The 23026-nt window shown below is 34.3% G+C and overlaps 1 protein-coding gene across 2 annotated transcripts; it reads right to left on the minus strand.

The window, feature by feature from the left end:
- Positions 1-7428: 7428 nt before the first annotated feature.
- Positions 7429-17385, minus strand: LOC147383129 (Leucine-rich repeat protein kinase family protein). Of its 2 annotated transcripts, XM_086427735.1 has the most exons (11): positions 16523-17381; positions 14401-14665; positions 13757-13919; positions 12908-13646; positions 12332-12758; positions 12041-12222; positions 10680-10839; positions 8977-9207; positions 8525-8875; positions 8329-8430; positions 7429-7989 (listed from the first exon to the last, which is right to left on the minus strand). In XM_086427735.1, the coding sequence occupies exons 1-11, from the start codon at positions 17023-17025 to the stop codon at positions 7789-7791; spliced, it is 3324 nt and encodes a 1107-aa protein (XP_086283861.1). In that variant the 5' UTR covers positions 17026-17381; the 3' UTR covers positions 7429-7788. The 2 variants fall into 2 exon arrangements, with proteins under 2 accessions (XP_086283861.1, XP_086283862.1); XM_086427736.1 differs by lacking the exons at positions 7429-7989; positions 8329-8430 and having other exon boundaries at positions 8785-8911; positions 16523-17385.
- Positions 17386-23026: the final 5641 nt, after the last annotated feature.

Here is a 23026-nt window from a genome sequence, read left to right on the forward strand (position 1 = left end):
ATGATTTCCAATTTATGAAGATTCACACATGATACGCATATTGACGAAATTTTCCCAAAATGTAATAAACTTTTGATGAAATTTTGATTGAGCTTACCATGCATTTTAATTCCCAAAACGTCAACAACAAGATCGCGGATTTGTCAAGTGACCATCTTGCAGGTTAAAGTGTCAATCTCATATGTTAGCAACTTTAAGAGAGATTGGCATACTATATAAACCAGCGTGCAACAAAAATATCGTCAAGATTGTCACTTTAAACCTGTGAGATCATCATTTGAAAAACCTGTGACCTCATTGTTCACGTTTTGGGAATTAAAATGAACAGTTACCCGAAATCAAAATTTTGTCATATTTGATAAAATGGTAATTTACCCTAACAAATAAATCAGTTAAAATGATCACCATAAACAATCTATTCCTCAATTAAGTAAAGAATTTAATAGATATATTTTAATTTATTTTTCAATTAGGAATCAAATAAGGACTAGGTAAAAGGGACCCACTTTATATAGGGATGAGGTTATGATTCTAGAGGAATGTTGAGGTGGCATAATGGGGGAGAAACAGTGAGTAGTAGTTGATGTCACGTGGTGGATATAATATATATTGATCTCTTTCACTGAATCCAAATTAAATGGTGGCAATTAATTAAATAGTAATTTGTTTTAAGAATATAAACCCCCATCCAAAAGAATACCTCACTAAATTTAGGCAAAGAAACATACATTAAATCTCTAGAGTTAATTAGCAATATATCTGACTCTTTGGTTGGTTAGCTTTCTAAAATTCGAATCTTTGTGATTGATTACCTATGTAACGCTTGAGAAGCCGGTTGATAAATCTAATTCTTACTTTTGTATTATGGGAAGAGTCATGTTGAAGTGACCTTTGGATTGTACCTCATATCACACATCTTGACATGAAAGTGTGTAGGAATCCTATATGTTTTTTTTTAACTCGTATCTTGATAAAAAAGCATCTATGGTTTTTGTACGATACTTTCATATCAGGATGTGTGATATGAGGTACAACCTTGAGGTCACTTCAGCATTAGTCTTATGAAAATAAGGACTTGATTGATTTTTCATTAGGATTGAGTTGATTAAGAAAAATGTAGGAATAATTCCAATAAACGATAAACTAAGATAAAGTCAAACAAGATGATTCGGACATGTTCATCAAAAGTCGAATGCAATTCATGTCAGAAAAAATATACAAGTTAAAGTTTAAAAGAAGTGGAGGAAGAGCCAAAAGGACATGGATGCAAAGAGGCAATGAAAGTAAATATGAAGTCACTCTCGATTATATAACAAAAACTCAACTTTGCACAAAATTTAATGGAAAAACAAGATTTGTTTAGCTAATCCCGAATCTTTATGTGTTGCATCTTTTTTTTTGTTTTTTTTTGTTTTTTGACTTGGATGAGTCATCCAGTAGTATATAAAATTGAAACCCAATCAAAATTTTAGATGTCCATTTCAATCTCTAGCCGATTTGTGCAATTTTTTACTCGGATCTTAACTTATTATCAAGAGAAAATTTACTATATCTCATCCATTAAAGATTAAATTCTCTATAAGCCTCTATATATCTAGAGCATTCTCATTAATGTCGAATTCTCTAATTAATTTCCAATCCATCCATTAAACAAAATACTTAGTGGGAGGGAGACATGCAATAAGCCAAACTCAGAAATTGTTGTTTTTGCTAGAAAGCCGTTGGTGATTAGTAACCATTAGATTAAACATGATTAACAAATTATGGGTTTTATTATATCATCCACGTGTATGGTTATAGTTGGTGGGAAAATCCTCAAAATTAAATGGCTAAAAATTTGTCTACAAGGAATCATTAATCAGATTGATTTCTTTTCTCTGGACCCACTCACCCACTACCAATCAATGGGGGAGATTGGATAGTATTCCCTTGGAGAAGACATCAAACTCCGCTCTCCTACATACCCAACAACAAAACTTTTACGTAGCTGGGAACTGTTGACTAATATTGTACCCCTAGCCCTAGGAAAGAGATTCCATTACTTTTCTTTAAATTAACTAATTGAGGGAGTCAACTCAAAACCATTTAATTGTTTAGGGACGCCAGCCTTAAAAAATTAATTTTCTAAGAAATTTTCTTACCTCAAACCACAGCTGAGGCACGCGACTACAAACAAACGATTGAGGAAAAGGGAAAGGGTGTTTTAGACATGCCTCCTTATGTTTGCTAAATATTAGAGATACCCCCCGATGTTTTGAAATTAATGATATGCATATCCCTTGACCTTAATCTTCTACATAGACTAAAGGGAAAAAGACTTGAATACCCTCATCTTTAACCTCTAGTAAAAAAACTCAGATTTTTTTTTTTTTTTTTTTCTAAAAATCAATTGTCAACCTCAATGGATAAATTTTTTAACCCTCATCAACTATCCTAAGACAACTTTCAAATCACAAGGTAAGATAGATTTTTTGAGGAAGTATAAAATGATGAAACTTTGGGTTGAAAAATCTAGGGATTTCTACAAAAAAGGCAAGGTAGAAAATGATGGATTAAAATAAGGTTGAATAAATTAAAGTTACCCTAGAAGTTGGAGAGCTTGAAGATGATTCGTTTTGGGAAGAAAAAACAAATAAGATTTAAAAAAAATTTGAAAATGATGAGATTTTTGGAAGAAAAATCTAAGATTTTATGTAAAGAGCTAATTCTAGGTCGAAAACGATGAATATTGAATATTAAAGATTAAGTTGAGTAGATATACCATGGAGGTTGGAGAACTTGAAGATAACTAGTTATAAGAAGAAAAACCTGGGTTTTTGACTAGAGGTTGTAGATGAGCGCATTTGACTCTTTTTCACTTAGTCTATTTAGAGAAACTCCAACGCAAATAGGCATAATTGGTAGTCATTTTGCTTATTTAAAGCTTCTTCACTTCAATTGTACTAGTCAAAATGACTCTCCACAAATTTAGTTACAATGAAATATTTCACAGTTCCCATCATTTTTTACCGCCAACAGGAATAGAGAGAGAGAGAAACTCACTCTCTCTAAAAATATTTCAAATTAGAGAGCCCCAACCTAGGTATGTTGGAGTGAATTCGAAGGGTTCTAACTCAGTAAAATAACAATTGAGAGAGGATACAGATCCCGAGCTAGAGTGCGTTGGAGTTGCTATTAGAAGATCAAGTTTAAGGAATGAATGTCATCAAGTTCAAAGCATAGGGGGGTATCTCTAATATTCAGCAAAACATAGGGCGACATGTCTAAATCATGCAAAGGGAAGAAACAAAATCTTCTTAGAGATCAATTTTGTTTGGAATCACTAACATCCCAACCATTTGTTTGACGGAGAGCCTCGACCCAGTGTTTTACTTTTAATCACAATAAACTGATTCGGAAAGGCCCTCGAATTTCATTCGCATTTCGAGTGGCATGTGCATAGAGCCATAGATCTTTTTCTTCGGGATACAAAGATCTATGGTTTCATACACACATCCACGTCAACAAATTTCAAAGGCTCTCCAAACGAACGGGGAATCCCTAGGAAATTAACTTGTGTTTCATCTCATCTAACGCGTCCAATTGATTCTGTCCATCAAAGTTTGTTTGAAGCTAGATAAGTCCTTTTCCTAATAAATCAATGAAAGTGGACTTCTCTAAAGATCAAAGACGCTTGTGACTCAAAGTTCAAACATGTGGCTGAGATGGAAAGGAGGAATAAAACATGTTTCCTAGAGATCAGTATTTTAATTTCCTAGAGATATAAATTAAATGATGGGTAATCCCTAGGAATTTTATAGTAAATAAATAAAGATTATAAAAAGCAAAAGATGGAAAAATGGCTAGATGTTGCTGGCAAGAAATCTAGCCTTGACAGCCACACATGTGCACAAGAACAATTAGCACCGAAATAGAATATAATATAGAGAGAGGAATCAATAAAACTAGGGTATATTGTGCTGCTTCCCTTCGTACAAGCAAAGTTCATGTTTTTTAAATAAATACATTATACAGGAAAGTGTTTGACAAACCCTAGTTTAATATGAAGGAGTACTCCTTAAGAGCTATTGTAGATGTCAAAGCAAACATGGTTCCTGTAACAAAGACAATATAATAAATAAATAAAAAAGTGTTAGTAAATGGTGTTGGCACATGAAGGACATTAAGGAAGAAAGGGACTTACTTAGGGTTTTTCACTTTTTAATCTTCTTTTGTGGAGATTTGAAGAAAGAGTGAGAATCTGTGATGTATCCCTAATGGGGGAAGGAGTGAGGCTGTCAGATCATGACCTAGCTGATGATAGTATATTTTTTATTTTTTTGGGTCCATCCAAAGCTAGATCATGCTGGCAGCTTCACTTATTCCCCAAGGGACTGAAAAATACACTAGTCAACTTCCTTGGGTGGAGGCATTGATGCAACTTTCATCTGAGAGAGAGAGAGAGAGAGAGAGAGAGAGAGAGGGTGAAAATACAATACAAGCAGGTGGAAGTGAATGATAAATATAGCAAATACTATTTTGTGGGTTTTTCTTTGAATGATAAATAACATATTCTTCTATCAAAGAATTTTTTTTAGAGGTACTCTGATGCACTAGGGGAGGAAACAAAGAAAAAAAAAACAATCTAAAACTAGGAGGGAAAAAAAGGTAGGAAACAATTTCCAACTTCACCCCACCAAGAGAATATATAAAAGAAATTAAAGAAGAAACTTCTGTATCCAAACAAGAGAGAGATAGAGATTGATGATATCGAAAAGCAGAGTGAAGTTTATGAATAAATAATAGGTAGCTCAGGTGCATTTGAGATAACATATAGATAGCTCATGTTCATGGTGCAACCCCAAACAATACAAAATTAAAATAAAATAAAGAACTTGGGGGGCATGAAGGGCACCAATGCCATCCCCATTTATATAGAAAGCTGATATATATGATTCAATGTCAATGCTCTCAACTGGGGAGATGTTATCTATAGAGATGAGAGAGAGAGAGAGAGGCATGTGAAGTTAGTTGAGAAAGAGACAATTTGTACAGGTAGGGGTGTTCTAGGCTTAGTTGTAAAGAAAACATTTGCCTCAACCTTAGGTTGGTGCTTTCCAAGAAATCTACACTAATCCCAAGAAAAGAAGATTAATCTCTAAGAAATTGGTGTTTTCTTGTTATCTGACCCGTCTGTTTGAGGAAGAAAACAGTCCAACGTATAATAGGTATCGTGGGAACCATAAGAGGAGGGCATGACAGAGGGGACAGTGGGCGTGACTATTTTTCTTTCTTTAATTAAGGTTTGGTCTACGACGTAGATGTCGTAAACATTTAACTTATTAGATTTTCTAGAGATACTTATATGGAAATCTTTAAGTATGTTGTACTATTTCAACCGTTCGTTTGATGGAGAAATTCAAATTTAATTTGTAATGGCTTCTCCTTGCAGAACGGGAACCAATTATTTTGGTTAAACTTTTTATAATATCGATGCATTTAGATCAACCCCACCCCTCCACCACACAGTCCCACTTGCTTACCTAACAGGATTCGCTGTGTTTTGAAAACAGAAAGAATGTCAGCTAGTTTAAAATGAGACTTAGCCACACCAACTCTGTATTGGTGATTTACATAGGAATTGGTGTGGCATTAGTAAACGTTGGTCTGGCAATATCAGCTCTCTTTAAAATTTATAATTTAACTCTTGTTTGTCCTCACTTCATAATGACGAGCAACATGTTGATTTTTCAATCATTAAGCTCTATGTTTTAAGAGTAGAGGTCGTCACTAGATAAAATGGATACTCGTATCAAATGTTACAATTAAATCTGTAAAATTAAAAATATATCATTCTTCATTCGTTATTTGTTGTTATAAATCAATGAAATATATCAAAAGTTACTTCTAAATCATCAAAATTTTGAATATATTGTTTATTGCTTGTGATATATATGTATCACAAATCATCTAAATGAATTGCAATCCCAATTGAAAAATGCAAAGTTAAAAAATCAAAGAAAAAAAATTGTATTTTGAGTACTTTAAAACTTTTGTTAACGTGAATAAAAGTATCAATATCTGGGCTCATTGGCCTACTCGGAAAAACAAGGTTTAGGGCATTGAACTTGCATTGTAGCGTCCAGTAATAAATTTGTCAACCTGTTACTTCTGGACTGAGTTAGGACCTAAGAGTGCCAGACTTGACTTGACCCTCTCAAAAATAGCAGATAGTGTAAGCTACAATTTTACACTCCCCTATAATGGTTGAAAGTTCTCTAAGAACAACTCCAATAAGTCTCTAAAACTCTAAATTTAGATATAGAGACGTCTGAACCTACTCTAATTGACCTCTAATTTAGAGAAACCTCCTCTAAATCACTGTTCACTTATCTAAATATAATGGACTTCAGAAATTTTAGAGGGCCTCTCTAGATAACTATTCACTTTTTTAAAAAAATATTTATTTTGTCCCTTTTTCCATGAATGTCATTTTTGACTTTCTCTTTCCGTGAAACATGTTTTCAAATACCATTTGTGTCCCCTTCACTTTTCAATTTTTTCAAGTGAATGAACAGTGTTTTAGATAATGAATGGTGTTTCGGAGAAAGGGCTGATGGGAGTTGGAGGGAAATTTTTGAGATATGGGTTGGAGTTGATCTAACGGTTATTATAAAGGGTGGTAAAAATGTCAATTTTGAAAACCCTATAAGAGAGATAAAGTTCTCCAACCCTAGCTATTCCCAAATTTTGTTTTAACGCATTTACGTTAGAAAGCCATTAGAAGCTCTCACTCTCGCCAAAGAACTAACATCTTGCTACAAGATTTCTCTCTGCAAAACTTTCTATGACATCTTTCAACAAAAGATTATGTCAATTGTTGTTGAAATCATTTCCCTCCATCATTGATTCAAAACTTCTGAATTTCGATTATGAAGTCTAAAATCTGAAATGAAACAAACAAAAATAGAATTTCTGAAGTCTGAATTTTAAAGGTGGACCAATGAACTCGGAAACTTTCTCGACCAAGTTATGAAAGAGTTTTTCTTCGACCTACTGGGCAACAGATTTAGATGCTTTTTCTTTGGGACATGGTGATGTTTAAGTTCCATATTGAATGTCTGTAACTTCCTTTTGTAAAAAGGAATTATTTCTAAAACGCCAAAACAAATCACAATAGATGTAAAAAGAATCTAGAAGCTTTCATAGAAATTAAACATTAGCCTGAATTTCTTGTAGCAGGATATAACTATGTAAAGGTAATTATAGGTAACTAACATCTGCAACTACAAATATTTGGCTTGCTCCATGTTCAACACTAATCAGATCGACATCAGTTACATTGTTTATGGATAAAACTGGACTCCCCCACGTGAACAATCCTGAATCCTGAAGTACAAGGAACTTGCAAGTCTCGAAGAAGATAAATTAAAATGGAATACAAGTCTAAGGGAATAACTCTTATAGATTAAATAATTCAGTGAGGAACAAATTCTGATAGCACTCTCTTCTTTTTTAAGATTAAAAAGATGGTGGAAACTAAGATATTAAAACAGATGTGAATCTTGATTCCACAGACCCAAGGCAATTAAATTATAACACCCTACTTATTAGAAGCTACAAAACTTTGGGGGTGAGATCGTGGTCTAGCACTGCGGCATGGATGGCGTTCTACAATGTCATCATGGGCCCTGGTCCTGGTTTCCATCCTTAGTGCCCAACCCAGTTGCCCACGTGCCACTTGGAACTGGTTGACCGCATCACTGCCCTCTTGCTGTGCCAAGACTATGTCATGTCTAGCTCTTCAAACTAGCAAACAGGATTGGCATGAGCATGCAACATGTCGTAGAGGTACCTTGCTGTAGGCCGGTCTTTGGGATTCCCTTGGGTACACTGTAGGAACAAGTCAACCAAAAATCTCAAAGTTTTCGCTTCAGCTACTCTTCCTTCCGATTCATCAGATGATCTCAACGCCTCCAATTCATCTGTAAGTCTTGGCCGCTGACCCATCTGTGTCAATCAAAGAAGATAATGCACTTTATATTCATCCAAACTTCTATCTTCATCGGAACAAAATAAATTTACATTTTCTCAATTTTTAAATATTACAAGAGTGTAATTTGGATTTTCTATGCATATTCACGTTAAATTCTATAGCCATACATCCTTTTTCCTTTTAAGTGATGGTTTTCTCATTCTTGTTTCTCTTCTTCTTTTCTCCCTTCTCTTTAATTTATAGTGGGCTCGACTTCAGCTATACTAAATATCAAGAACAAACTGTTCTCAATTTCAGAATTCAAGAAAGATAAACTTGGGATTTCATGTCTAGTAATAGAGATTCTATTTTACCTGAAGCAGGTCATGGATTTCTGATTCTGGCAACCCTGCATAAGGGACTTCTAGAGTTAGCAATTCCAGTAGTAGGCACCCATATGACCAAATATCAACTTCCTGCCGTCACAAGAGAAAAATCAAAACCCATATAAACTAAGAAAAAGTGCAAACAAACGGAGCATCTCGAAAACTAACTTAATAATACACTTACTAGTCCATATATGTTTCGTTTGTGCATTGCTTGCAGCACCTCTGGGGCCATCCAGCGGGGTGTCCCAACACAAACTTCAGGTGGAGGTATTCCAAGATGACCAATACAGCAAGTGTGTGAAGAAGACCTAAGAGGAACTGCTCTGTCGAAATCACAAAGCTTGATAACTGGAGAACCATCAGCTCTTTTTCGTTCCAAATCAATCAAAATATTTTCACTTTTTATATCTCGATGAATGATGTGCTTAGCGTGCAACTCCACCAATGCACATGCAACATCTTTGGCAATAGACAATACCAGGTCCACTGAGATATGCTTCTCACCACTTTTTGATAGCTTCTCTATATATCTCTGTTTAAGGATAAATTAATTGGGAGAACCAAGGGACTAATCAAAAGTAAGTAAATAAGAAGAGTGGAAAAAGCAAGAGAACCTAACATTTGAAAAGTTACCTTTAAGGAACCCCCTTCTATGTACTCCATCACAATGGCAGATTGTAATAACCGATGCTCTTTATTTCCATCTCTTGAAGGAACCCATTTACAAGATATCTGATGCCCATAAATTTCTGCAATGCAGGAATGATTCTTCAAAGTGCCTAAAATTCTTACTTCTCCAAGACAAGTATATTCAAATTTCTTTGTTTCCTCAACCGGGGCCCCATCTGTGTTTAAAGTACGGATCTGCAACAAAAAAAACAAAACATTCATAAGACCGGCAATGCTTTATGGAGTAGAATGTTGGGAAATCAAGAAACATTTTCATAGATTGAGTATAGCAGAGAAGGGAATGTCAAGATGGATGAGTGGAAAAATTAAGAAAGATAAAATTAGAAATGAGCCATTCACGAAAATGTAAGACCAGACTCTATAGTTAAGGGAGTCGATTGAATTGTTAGGTCAAATGCAACAAAGGCGCTTACAACCCCAATCAGGAGAATGCATCCTGAAGGTTCCAATAGATTTAAGGAGATGCTAGACGGGAACACCAACCGACAGTACCCTTCTATCCCTTGGATAGATAGAGAGGGAGGGCACTTATTAGTTATTGGGCAACCCAAGTATTAGGGCTATAGTTGTAATCAATTCAATATTTTAACATATTTTATCCAAAATTGCCTTTTGTGAAAATCAATGATTTGTACATTGGATTTCCCTTTCATTTCTTTGTTCCAGAGTGTGTTCGCTAAAGTTTAGGCCAAATATGGATGGGTACTGACTACCAATGTATACTTACAACTACAAGGCTTAGATCAGGCAAGCCAAGTGTGGTATGAAGAGTTGACATAACAAAAGCTCATGAGCATGTCAGTTTGAAAAAATTTGGACTATTTGCTTGCAAGGACAGGTTTGGGAGTTAAATGGAGAAAGTGGATTAAATAGCATGCTATACCTCAACAACTTCAATTCCAAATGTAATTTATAGTTGGTTGCTAACCCCGTGTTAATACTTTAGAGTATCAGAAATCTTAGATAATGTGGTCATTATAGGGGGATTTGAAGTAAGATAGATTCCAGGTAACATAGATAATTGGCTTCAATCTTTTAACGGTCCGGGGTGACTTGCAATTTGAGGACAATGCATTTATATAGGAAGAGTTTTTTGGGGCTTTTGTACCATTTTGGATTGTTTCACCCAGTCGTGGCATGGAGAGAGAGGCATAATTCACTATATATGCCTTTAATATTGAACAATCGATGCTTATCTCAAATACTAGGCCAGCACATGAATTTTATTTCACCACATAATACATATATCCAGAGAGATTGACGATTTCAAACCCATTCATTGCCATAAAACAAAAGACCTGACATTAACGGCCCTCAAACAATTGGGAAATTGGCCTCTAAATAAGGACTACAAAAGAATGTAGCAACCAGAAGCAAATGCTCCAAAAAATAACAATAATAATAGGTACATGTTAATATGTGCCCTTAGGGCACACCTTAAAGTGCATTAAATACATCTTGGGAACTACCACCTGGGGGTATTTTTGGTCAAAAACAATTCTTTTGAGGGCTGTTTTGGTACAAAAATCAGGTTCCAAGGTGTATTTAATGTAGTTTAATGTGTGCCCTTAGGGCACATGTTAACAAAACCCATAATAATAATAATTCCCAAGTTAAAGATTGAGAACTGGAGAAAGAAATTCCACCTTTGCCACTGCTTCAACGGATCCAAACTTGCACCGAATGAGAGAACTTGATGCTGCTTTTTCAACTTCATCATATAATGATAGAGAAGGAAAAGAGCAACTCGGACTCGCAATGTTTTCACTTGTCACAGAAAGATGAATCCTGCTCAAAGGAATATACCTGAAACAAGCCTACTCATCAGACAAATCTCACACACCTACACAAGTCTGTCACATGCAATGCAGCTTAGTCTTACACACAGACACATGCAATGTGTAGCACAGAAATGAGGTGTCAAATAATATGCTTTAAAAAAAAAGATACTGCCAGATCTGATAATTATGGACAACACTGGAAATGGGAATGTAAATGGGTACTCATTTAATTGGAATCGAGAACCTGGATTCTGGATCCTTTTTTATTGTAATCCATTAGAATCAAGTATAAAGAATCGAACTGATTGAGAATTAGAACTGATAGAAATTGAAAATCAAAAGAATTTTTTTAATGATTCCGATTCTGACTCTATTGCTTAGAGAACCAGAATCAAAACCCGTCAAAATCAAAATCAAGAAAACTTAATGATTCTGATAATCGGCCCATAGGCACTAACTGGAAAAGTTGGAGTAGCTTTCTACAATACAAGGTTTTTGTAAGAAAAAAGAATATAAGATGTAGAACATTTATCCAGGGAATAGAGATACTAAAACTACACAAAGTATAACAAATATATTCCCAATTAATTGTGTCGATAGGAGTTTAACATGCATCTCGAACATAGAAAAATACTTATAAATTGGATTATGATACATATTACACAATTATTTGTTAATAGGATTATCTTAACATGAACATCAGCTGGTGAATATAAGGAACTATCATACATATTACAGAATTATTCATTAATAGAATGACCTTAACATGTACATCAGCTGGTAAATATAAGATCTGTGTTCCAATCCCACAAAGGGGGTGATAATCACATCCCACCAGTATTTAATTATGTTTTACTCTAGGAACACCAGATTAAGTTTTGGAAAGTGATGGATATAAATTTTATGAAAGCCAAAAAAAAAAAATTGTTTTTTGGGCTCGGGGACCCACCCCAAAAGCTGAGGGTCCCCGGGCCGATCGACAATCGAATCTAAACCTATTTTGATTAGAAGTGACTTCCCCAACATTCTTGGATGTAGATCATGTATCGAACCCAATTTTTGGAGGCTCTTCATCTTGGAACACGATTTTAGGTATAGTTCAAAATAATTTCCACATAAATGAAAGAATACATTCATCTCTGGATGACGAGCTTGACCATCAATAAAGAAGATAAAATGACCATAAAAAAATATGACGAAAAAAAAAAAAAAAAAAAAGAGTTGACCTGCAAAAGTACTCTGGATCTGTCTCTTCTCTTATATCAGTTGGACAGCATGCATCAACAATCATGCGTACCCATGACTCATCCCTCTTGACAATAATGGTGTTCCAGGCATGGGGCAAGAAGTCAAGATAGCCCCTCACGAGCTCACAAGGAATTGGAGGATCCACCCGATCACATAGATACTACATGATATGAAGATTGATCAAAATGAAGCATACAAAAATTTGGAGTAAATAGCAACCAATTGTACCAAAACTAAAAAGTTAAAAGAAATCCCAGTAGAAGAATCACCTTCATGAGCACTGCTCTGTGTCTACACACTCCCCACCGCAGTGTTCCAATGGGGACAACATTAGAGTTGCGTGATTGCTTAATAACCCGCAGAGATTTCTCACATAGTTCAATGAAGTTGAAATTTTCTGCAGTGCTCAAAATCTGTTTGGGGAATGTAATATCATCATCATTTCCAGTTGGACAAGTACATACAAAGGGCTTCTGATAGTTTGAACCAGACACTCTTTTTCGGGTCCTGGCAATAAGGTTACTTCTATCACTGCCTCCAAACCAATTTGAAACAAATAGAGCAAGCAGTGATGCCCTTTCTAGATTATCAACAACCAACTCTTTCCTATCTTTGATCAATCTACCAGATTGCTTTGAAGGGGACAATAATGCTTGAGCAGACAATGCAATCACATCTAACTCCTCATCCCGTTCTCTGAAGGGAAAAAAGAAAATTCAGTATATCAAATTGTAATGTATCTTAAAGTTGAAACTGTTGTACTATCAGGTCGTAAGAAAAGTGCTACTAAGTAGTTTTGATTATTAAATTCCAAATATAAATATCCATGTAAATATAATACCAACCTGTCTACAAGAATCACTTCACGTGAGTCGAGACATAGACTTTGTTCGTAATTTTGTAATGGCATGAAAGGACGATCACGACCCGCATCATAAAAGCCATCTGATAGATGGTCATCGATGCTACAAAATGACTCAATACTATATTTCCATGATAACTTGGAGTGATCGTCGACTGGTCTCAGTGATTTTCTTGGTTTAGGATTATCAAGATCCCTATCAGAATGCCTTTTCGACTTTGGAGTATTTTTAGACGTATCTGACGATGAACCCTCATCCTGTTCCTCAGATCTGTCCACGGAACTCGCTGAGGATACCTTATGCTCTCCACCACATTCATTGTCACATCCTTTATTTATGCCAATGGAGTCAATGATGATGTTTTCATCCTCGTCATGAATAGGTAAAATCTGAGGATCATCTGCACCATCAAGTGCCCGTCCATCATTGACATCGAGACCTTTTACAGAGTCTGACTCAACTTCTGCAAGAGAACTTGATTCGCACAGAGTCTCAGAAGCAGTAGCAGGTATCTTGCATTCTTTGCATTTCTTTTCCACCTTCATAGTCATTGTATGGTGGTGATCGTCACTTCTCCACTTTCTAATGCTATTCAAACGCTCTTGACGAGCTCTCTGTTGCAAATAATCACGTCTTTTCCACCCCTTTCTCATCCTCCGTGCTGCAGAACATCTACTGCTTGATGAGGCCTCAGGCACCAGACTCAATGTACCATGAGAACCTGCAATCAAGTCCTAGTTGTTAGGCAGGAGTCCAACGGCAATGCAAAAAATTCATCATAAAAAAAATAGATATCAAATAAAAAAAAGTAATTGGATCTATGTGCCTCACCGTTATAAGAATGGCTTTCATCGAACTTGTCAATGGCCACGTCAAATACATCGACTTCGACAGAAGAGCTGATGAATTCATCATTGGATGTGTCTTTTCCATTTCCTTCCAAATTGCAGCATATCCATGAAGGAATTTGACAACAATTGAGAAGCTTATTGTACTTAAACAATAATGACGAATTAAGGGCACAAATAAACATGTTAGGTTGAGCCCATTCAAACAATCAAACATCAGATAACAAATTTTCATTAACAAATACAAACATCAGATGCAAGATCAACAATTTTATTTATTTATTTGGTAGGTAAAAAATCATTAAATTTTTTGGTAGTATGTGCAAAGGGCAGGGACATAGTCAATGAGAGTTGATGAATCAAATTTCTTTTCTTTTTTTTCGTTTTGGTTTTGATAGCAGTGTGACAAAAAAAAATGATAATACGTGAAGACATCATTGTTTAACAATTTCTACACAAAATACATGCAGGCAGAATATATTAAGTTATTTGCAACAACAAAAAACCCATGATGAAATGATATAACATGATCCTAGCAACCACGAACTAATGGTGAACTTCAAAAGGTAAAGAAAGCAACCAGGAAGCAATTACAAATATTAAGCTTGTCAATTTTGTGCTGAATACCTGAAGATTTAATCTCTGGAGGGATTGCATAGATGCAAGTTTGAGAGACCCCAACGTTGTCAGTCTATTATTTGAAAGGTCCAAAATTTCCAGCCTCTGTAGACAGGACAGATTTGGAGGTAGTTCCACCAACTTATTATTAGCAAGTTTCAATGATTTCAAGGCAATCAAAGCTGTAATCTCATTGGGTAAAGTCTTCAGCTTATTGAATGAAAGATCCAGATCCTCCAGTTTTTCAAGGCAGCAGATTTCTGGAGGAAGATATCTGCAGAACAAAATATAAGCATTAACGTCAAAGATGTTTCCAACACCCAAACTGTCAGATTACCAAATATTATAAATTTTGAAAGTTAAATCATTGGTAGTGTTGAACTATGATTCATTAACTACAAACCAGGATCCCATAATTAGATTTGATGGCAGTCAGTTTTCAAGATGTCTTTTTCTAGATAAATGGAAGTAACTAAATAAAATCAAAAGGTAGATAATAACAAGATTGAGCATTGTATCAACTCACTGAATCTTCCAAGACTCTCCAAAATCCCTTCCCATATATGCTTAGTTTCCTCAAACCAATACCTGCTAATCAAATCCACTCAGGCACAGAGAACTTCTCAATGAGAGGAAGTTCAAAATGCAACTCTAGAGAGTAGCCAATCAAATTGGCCTCATATATTCAATCAACCTAAACCAATAAGATTTTTATTTGTTATGGGTTAAGTGTGAAGATGGGGTTTTGATCCCAGCTCCAGGGGTATTACCATAGAAATAAAACAATTAATATGTAATTCTTAAGAAAACATGATTCTGAAATGAACAGACCTGTGTAACAAAGACGTCAATATTTTCCCCAATTTTTGGCGATGTGAACATGAATAAGTGCATTAAGAAGTCATATGCTTAGAGACACATCCTAACACACACAAAAGTATCACTTTTTTTATTTTGATGAAATTTCCCAAAACAAAAGATTGATTTTTATACAGGTATTGTTTATCCCATCCTCTATACACTATTTTATCAGGTTGTCAAGTACCACAATAGTTTTTTTTTTTTTTTTCCTCCTGATATTGCAGGGTATCCCCACACCTTTTGGGATGGGACTAGTCCCTACGGTCACATGCCCCAACCCCATTTAAGTTTCCCAACATGCAACAGAGTATGCAAGAGGCAATCAAGTTTCGAGCACATGAACAGAGAGAGCAAACCCTACCCTATCACTAGTTTTACTGCTGAGCCAACCCCTTGGGGGTAATAGTTTTTCTTCTTAATGTCCATGCTTTGTATCCCCTTGTTCTCTAGCAAACCCTGCCCATGTGATTCCTAGAAAGAGAAACTCCCTTTCCCTCACTGATTCCTCTGTCTTCCCCCCATCCCAGTCTCAATCTGACCTGTCATGTAGGATACTCATTATATTTATGTTATTAACTAGCTATGCAATATGTGGAAACTATTTCTTCACTTTTCATATGCCTCTTTCCTTAATTTTATTTTTAAAGAAGAATTTCTTATTTACATATGGTCATAAAATGTTCTATCAAAATAAAGAAGTGCTATGTTATCGGACAATTCAAGCCTCTCTAAGGCACTGTATCAACTATCAAATACCTTGTACCTATTGTACAACACACATGTGATTGTACCATTGTTATGTATAAATGGGCCAATTTCAATCACTTTGATTATGGAGCAGCAAACCAACCATAACAAACAAAATTACCAATCTCTTACTTTATTTTTAGAAAAACTCAAATTCGCGCATTACTCTTGCATAAGAACAAGAATGTGATCTTAAGTCCATAAGCAGGTTATCTCTTCTTCTTAATCCTTTTAACCATATATTCCATGTTCAAAAATATATTGCAAGAGGGTCCAAACTAATTAGTATCAAATTGTGAACCTCTTTAATGAGCCTCACCCTTCTTATATTCTATTAATTGTAATCTAACACTTGCTTCTGTGCCAAAGAAAGAAGAAAAAAAAAATCAATAAGAACCCACCATAGGATTGACACCGCCTGGAAAATGTATATATATATTGAGAACTTAAAAACTCAGAAAACCATCAATCAAACTGGTCCTAGTAACCAAAAAAAAAACAAAATTTTTTTGTGAAGAATTACCTAATGGAGAAGTGGCAAACAGCGAGTTTAGTCAAGCACTTAAGGCTGGCAATCTCACTCAAAATCGGAAATCCCGAAGGCCGTGGGGGCACCTTACATAACTCGAGCTGCTTCAAAGCTTTCAAACTCTGCAAAGGCAGACCAGACAGCCCTGGAGAAGATATCTTCACTTGCAAGCATTCCAGCTCAACCAAATTCCCAGTCTCCGAAGGAAACAAATTTATCTCGTTTGCGAAAAACTTCAGAGTCTTCAAATTATCAAAACCTCCAATTGATCGCGGAATCAAATTGAAGACGTTCTTGTACACGTAAAGTCCATTAATCGAACTCTCGGAAGAATCCAATAGAGAAAGTTCCCAAGTTTTCCCAGAAACATCATGAACTGACTCATCTTCCAAAATGTCTCCTTGTGATCTGTTCTCCAAAGGCTTCTCTCCTTCCAATACTTCATCTGATCGCTCTTCGACAGCAATAACATCTTGTAGAGGTTCAGAGTCCCTCATTTAGGGGGAAAAATCACAAACAAACAAAAAAACCCTAAATTCACCAGAAAGAGAAAGCGTGAGAGGAAATCTGGAAAAGAGGAAGATTGGGACAAGAATTTGTTTTTTTTTTTGAATGCGAGAAGAAACTAGGGTTTTGGTTAGGGTTTGGGATGGAAGAAAGAAGCGGTTATTAAATTAGGGTTTCAAATTGAGAGAGAGAGAGAGAGAGAGAGAGAGAGAGAGGGGTTAAATTAGGGTTTCGAATTGAGAGTGAGAGCGAGAAGGAGAGCGCTAAACCGATAATATAAAGCTGGGGAAACCCTAGATTCGCAAAATGTACGCTCTGAAACCAAACCCAATGCACTTTTGTTCCCTTAGGGCCTGTTTGGAAGTGTTTGAAAGGTTTTAAAGTTGAAAATGTGAGGAGTGAGGACACCTGACATCACAGCGTTGAATGACTTTAACGGTTAAAGTCGAAATTTCGCTGAAGGGCATCCACGCCGTGGTTTTCGAACCCAGTACTCGCCTCGTCTAGTCTCCGCATCACCAGAGAACGAGTGACTCGCCCGAGTCATCTCGTCTCACACAAGTTAAATTCCTTGAAGAGTCATGTCGTGATAATATGACGCTCCTCTATGACATACACCCCTATCTCAAAATCATTTGCCTCGTGATACACAAGAAAAGATTTGTGGTTATGCATATCCTGAAGCAAATGATCTATGTTTCTGTGATGAGGGCGTAGGGGGTGTATGTCAAAGAGTGGCATTAGAAAATCATTACACTTCATTAAAATGTTAAATTAGTTTAGAGAGTTTTTGTAAAGGTAGACTTAGGGTTGGCAATGGATTGGATCGGTACTTGATCACTATTGAATCATTGTCGATTTGAAAATTGTACCATATGATTCAGATCCAATTGGATCGATAAATTTCTAAACCAAATCCAATCCGATTAAACCTTCATTCAACCCAAAACCAATTTGATATGATATGATACAATAGGAAATTAGTTAAGAAATTAGAGTTTGGGAAACTTAGTTGATAAGAAAATTTTGAGTTTCTAATATTTAGAAATCAAATTAAAAAAAATCTATTTTAAGATCAAATACAAAAGAGAGAGAGAGAGAGAAGACCTTCTTTAACTATTTGTTTCTTCTTTTGGATGTTTTGAATAATTGTAGAAAGTTTTCAGTAGAAGAAGCAAAGCTACAAAGTAGCGAAACCCTAATTGTAGAAGACGTCATTATTGTTTATGTTTTGTGTTGTAATCTCAAAGAAAGATAGATGCGTCTGTCGTTGCTATGAGCTTTCCTCGTCCTTGTGGAAGATGTTGAAGATAGGTGTTGGGACCCTAGGATTTTGGGATGGTTCTATGTTGAGGACGATGAATTTAGGGGAGTAAAATAAATTTAAGAGAGAGAACGAATAGGTTATGCTATTTATATATGAAACAATCGGATTAAGGTTAATTTGAAATCGATCTAAAATTTTATCGATTTTTTATATTTCGAAATCTGATCTTAAATCCCGAATTATATATCCAAATATTCAGAGTGGATACCGGGTAAAAAGTGAATCCTTGTCAACCTACATTTGAATTACAAAAGTACCCACAATACTTGCTAAATTAACATACATTTGAATTTACAAAAACATTCTTGTACTTATATATTGGAATTACAAAATATCTATTATCAAAGAAATTATTTAAACTACAAAAATACTTCTAGTATATGTTACAATAATGTGCTTATGAGTTTACAAAAATACCCCCATGATAAGGGATATTCTTTGTTAAAAAATTGATGAGGGTATTTTTATAATTTTCATATATAAGTAAATGAATTTTTAATGGGTTGTATTACGTGAATTCATATCCATGTTAATGTAGCCAATATTGTTGACTATTCTTGTAATTTAAAAACTTCCCTGATGACGGGGTATTTTATAATTTCAATATATAATTTAACCGAACTTTGATGTAGGGGCGGAGCTAGTAAGGTGCCCCATAGAACTTTGAGACACCATTGTATTTTCAACTAATTACTCTCCCCCTCTTTTCAATTTTTTGAAGATGATAATGCTCTTAACTGGTTCTTCTCTCATAGACTAATTGGAACTGAACTAAATATATTTTTCTTCAACTTCTAACCAAAAATCTCTAGATTTCTCTCCAAAACCATTCATCTTCAAGCTCTTCCCCTATACCATTAACTATAGTTTACCCCCACTACAAGAAAATCTTGACTACGCCCCTGCTTTGATGAGGGGTATTTGTGTAAATTTATGTGTATATTGTAATAACAAGCACTGAGGGAATTTTTGGAGTTTAATTATTTTATAATAAGGGATATTTTAGTAATTTTGATATACATAGGTTGAAGTCAAATAACTTTGCAAATGATTTATTGTATATTTTGTGCCGCTAATCAAGATAACCAAAGTTTTATAAATTCCCTCGAGACTTTGCACAAATTAAGACAAGGGATCTTTGAATTTCAAATAATAAAATATGATGAGATGCATAGGATAAAACTTTCATAAGCTCTATCACACCCAAACCCAAGTCAAAATTGTGTAACATGGATCCCAAATCCACAAAATGACCTCAGATGGCACTAGGTTTAGGATATGAACAATTCATTCGAAAGTCTTATTCATCAACACACTTAGAGGTCTTGGGACCCGACCTCTAGTACTAACAAAAACTAATATTGAAATTTGACACATGCTTTCAAAAGAAATAACTATCATAACTATCGAGCAAATATTATTCAACAAGAGTCTTGACATGATAAAGACTCAATCTTGAGAAGTGACGTCACACCACGTGAATGATCAAGAAGCATGATGGTTAAAACCAACATTATCCAATAAATCGATAAAAGTTGATATGTGCAAAAAGGCAAATAAATCATCTTAAGACATGACATAATGATCCATGAGAAGGCTCGGAAGAATGTTGACGACAAAGCACATGAATCAACAAAATCTTCGTATAAAAAAATTAACCACATGCACCTACACAAATCTATCTCTAGAATCACCTAAGAAATAAAATTGACATGTAACAAGACATGCATAAAAGAAATTCCGAGACATGATGTTAAGTGACGTGCACAACCGAGAAATATGAAATGACTAGGAAAAATGGTGATATGATCATTGACCTACAAAAAGCCTATAAATAGAGGATGGCCCTTTAAATAGGTATGAAATTGATGTCTCCTCTACCCGAAACTCTATCCAACTTGTCATCGACTTGTTGGAATGTTTTCAAGTGAAAGGAATTGAAGGATTGTAAGGAAATGAAGCAAACTCGAATCTTTAACTTTGTCCATCTATAATTCTTGATTTTTCCTGACTCAATCAGAGACTCACATTGACTTTCTACCTCAATTATCTCTACGACAAAACTAACTTGACAAAGTATCTCAATCTTGGGCAAGCTTTAAAATCATGGTTCCAGTCCATTATTGTGAGCTAAGCTTCCCCTTTTATTTCAATTTATCTTTATGTGGAGTGATCCATCTAAGCTAAGTTGGGTAGGCTTGAAGGGTGTTGATCCCATGACCAAGGATCAAATACCATTGAAAATCCTATTTGGTTGTCAAAAAAAAAAATTTGGGAAAAATTATTAACTAAACAAATGAAAACCCAATTTCATTATTTTGATGGTCATCACAAGATCGAAGGAAAATCTAGATTTTAAATTGCAATGCTTAAAGTGGAGGTTTGATAACAGTAATCTTGTTTTATATTGTATTAGTCTTTATTTTTATTTTGGAAAAGAATAAATGGTAGGAATTTCCCTTGTAAAATGGGATATATGTGACATTTAATGATCATACACATGGTGTTAATTTGTAACTTACAAATTAACTTGGGAAAATTATTTGAAGGACGTTGATGAAGGGATTTTTTTTTTTTCTAATTAATCCCTAAGTTTTAGGGATTCTCTTAATAGTCTATATAGTAAAACTTTTCTTTGTAATCAACCTTTGAACTTCACTCCTTGCATTTCTCATAATTGAAATGTCGAAATTATCCTAACCGTTTGAATTCATCATTTTCGTTCAAAAAATTTGAATTTTGGGCATTCCAATCGAATTTCATAAACTTCATTCCAACGGAAAGGACTTGAGAAGGAAGAAGAAGTTATTTTCAAAGATTTTTTTCAAGCATTTCGAAGATGTATGTAAAAAAAATTATGATTTTTTAAATTCTTTTTACTTTGTTTTGGATAAACATTGATCAAGGATGGTTCTTTTGATTTGAAATCATATACATAAGTAGTTATATCAAGTTGTTAGTTGATCTTTCTGTATATTTTTGTCAAAAAAGCTTGAAAAACAAAAATGTATGGGGTTTACCAATGTAGAGCTCAACATCTTTTTAACATTGTTGAACTCAACAATCTAAAGTGGTGAGCTTGACAATAAAAATGGTGAACTCGACAATAAAGTGGTGAGCTCAACACTGTATAAATATTTTGAAATCTCAATTTTTTATTCTTCATTTTTGTTATAAATTGTCGAAATAAATAAAAAAATATATCTAAATGTTCAAAATTAGAAGTGTATTATTTTCATTCGTCATTCATGATATAAAAAAAATTGTCAAAAAAAGTTGCAATTGCCATCGAAAAATCTAAGTATGTGAAGAAGATGAGAAAAATGGTAGTTTGGGTATTTCAAGAACATTATAATGTGAGATAAGTTTGAGAGATCATTAAGAAATAAAAAATTACTAATGATCTATCAAGTTCTGCCCAGAACTAGGGACTATTTAAAAAGAAATCCCTCCACTTTTACTTATTACACTCCAACATTTTAAATTATTTAGGGACAATGACAGTAAAGGACTTTTTATTGAGAATATGAATCGAATAGTCCACGAGTGAAAAATAATGTCCATTTAAGACCCAAATAGTAAAACATTAGTCATCTAAGGATCTTTTTGAAAAAAGGGAAATACTTAAAATACCCTTTAAACAACTTTACAAATTTCAAGGGAATCACGATTTGATCGAAAGATGACTCCTCTATGTCTTGGTAAATATTTGAGACACCCCTATGCTAAAAAATAGATTAAATGCCCTTGACCAATTTATCTGGTAAATAATATTATGTGAAAAATAAAATTAAATAATTTTATTTATTACAAATTATTTTTTAAATATTTATAAATTCAATATAATTTTATTTGACTCATTTAAGTCGACTTGCAATTTTTTTGAGTTGAATTAATTCAATGGACATTCAAGTCAAGGTTTAAAATTATGTTTTAATTATTTAAATTTAATTATATATTTTAATAGATCTAATATACATATTACATAGACCAAATAAGTTTGATGATGATGATGATGATGACCATACTCATCTTCATCATCATGATCATCATTGTCATCACCATCATCCTTTATGTAGATTAAATTAAGATGACTAGTTTTGGAAAGGGAAAACAATATTTTATCATTTAGAATTTTTTTTCATTAATCTATGAGAGATGACATTTGTCAAAGGCATGTCATTAATTTTAAAACATATGAACAACTCAAATATTTTCAAATAAATACATTTTGTTTAAACATAAAAAATGATTGAAAAGGTAATTATGGTATTTTTGTTTTAAAAAAAATCTTTGTTAGACTAATATTTTATAAAGTGGATACTAAAGAGTCCATATGTTTTTAGAGGGTACTTTTTTGTACATATTTTCCAAAACCAGGTCTTTACAGTCATTGTCCCAATTATTAATCACACTTGAATTAAAGATTATAACACACTCTTCAAACATTACAAAGATGTAGTTCAAATTATAATCTGAACATTATAATACTCATTCAAACAATTTCAGTAGTTGTTTATAATTATAATTTGGCTTATATAAAATCCTAAACCCAGCCCCCCAACCCCTCCCAAAAAAAAAAAATAATAATAATAATCAAAATATATCGAATGAAAAAAAAAGAATAGAGCTTCTGTTGGCAACCTAACTTTTACTTATTCAAC

The sequence above is a fragment of the Akebia trifoliata genome, chromosome 16 (assembly GCF_017979445.1).
Source record: "Akebia trifoliata isolate Shusen 1 chromosome 16, ASM1797944v1, whole genome shotgun sequence".
Lineage (NCBI taxonomy): Eukaryota > Viridiplantae > Streptophyta > Magnoliopsida > Ranunculales > Lardizabalaceae > Akebia > Akebia trifoliata.

Coding starts and splice junctions, on each gene's coding strand:
- LOC147383129 (XM_086427735.1), bottom strand. CDS start 17,025: ATGAGGGACTCTGAACCTCTACAAGATGTTATTGCTGTCGAAGAGCGA. Junction 13,920..14,400: donor TCCAGAGATTAAATCTTCAG/GTATTCAGCACA, acceptor TTATTGTTTAAG/TACAATAAGCTTCTCAATTG. Junction 12,759..12,907: donor GAAGTGATTCTTGTAGACAG/GTTGGTATTATA, acceptor TTTTCCCTTCAG/AGAACGGGATGAGGAGTTAG.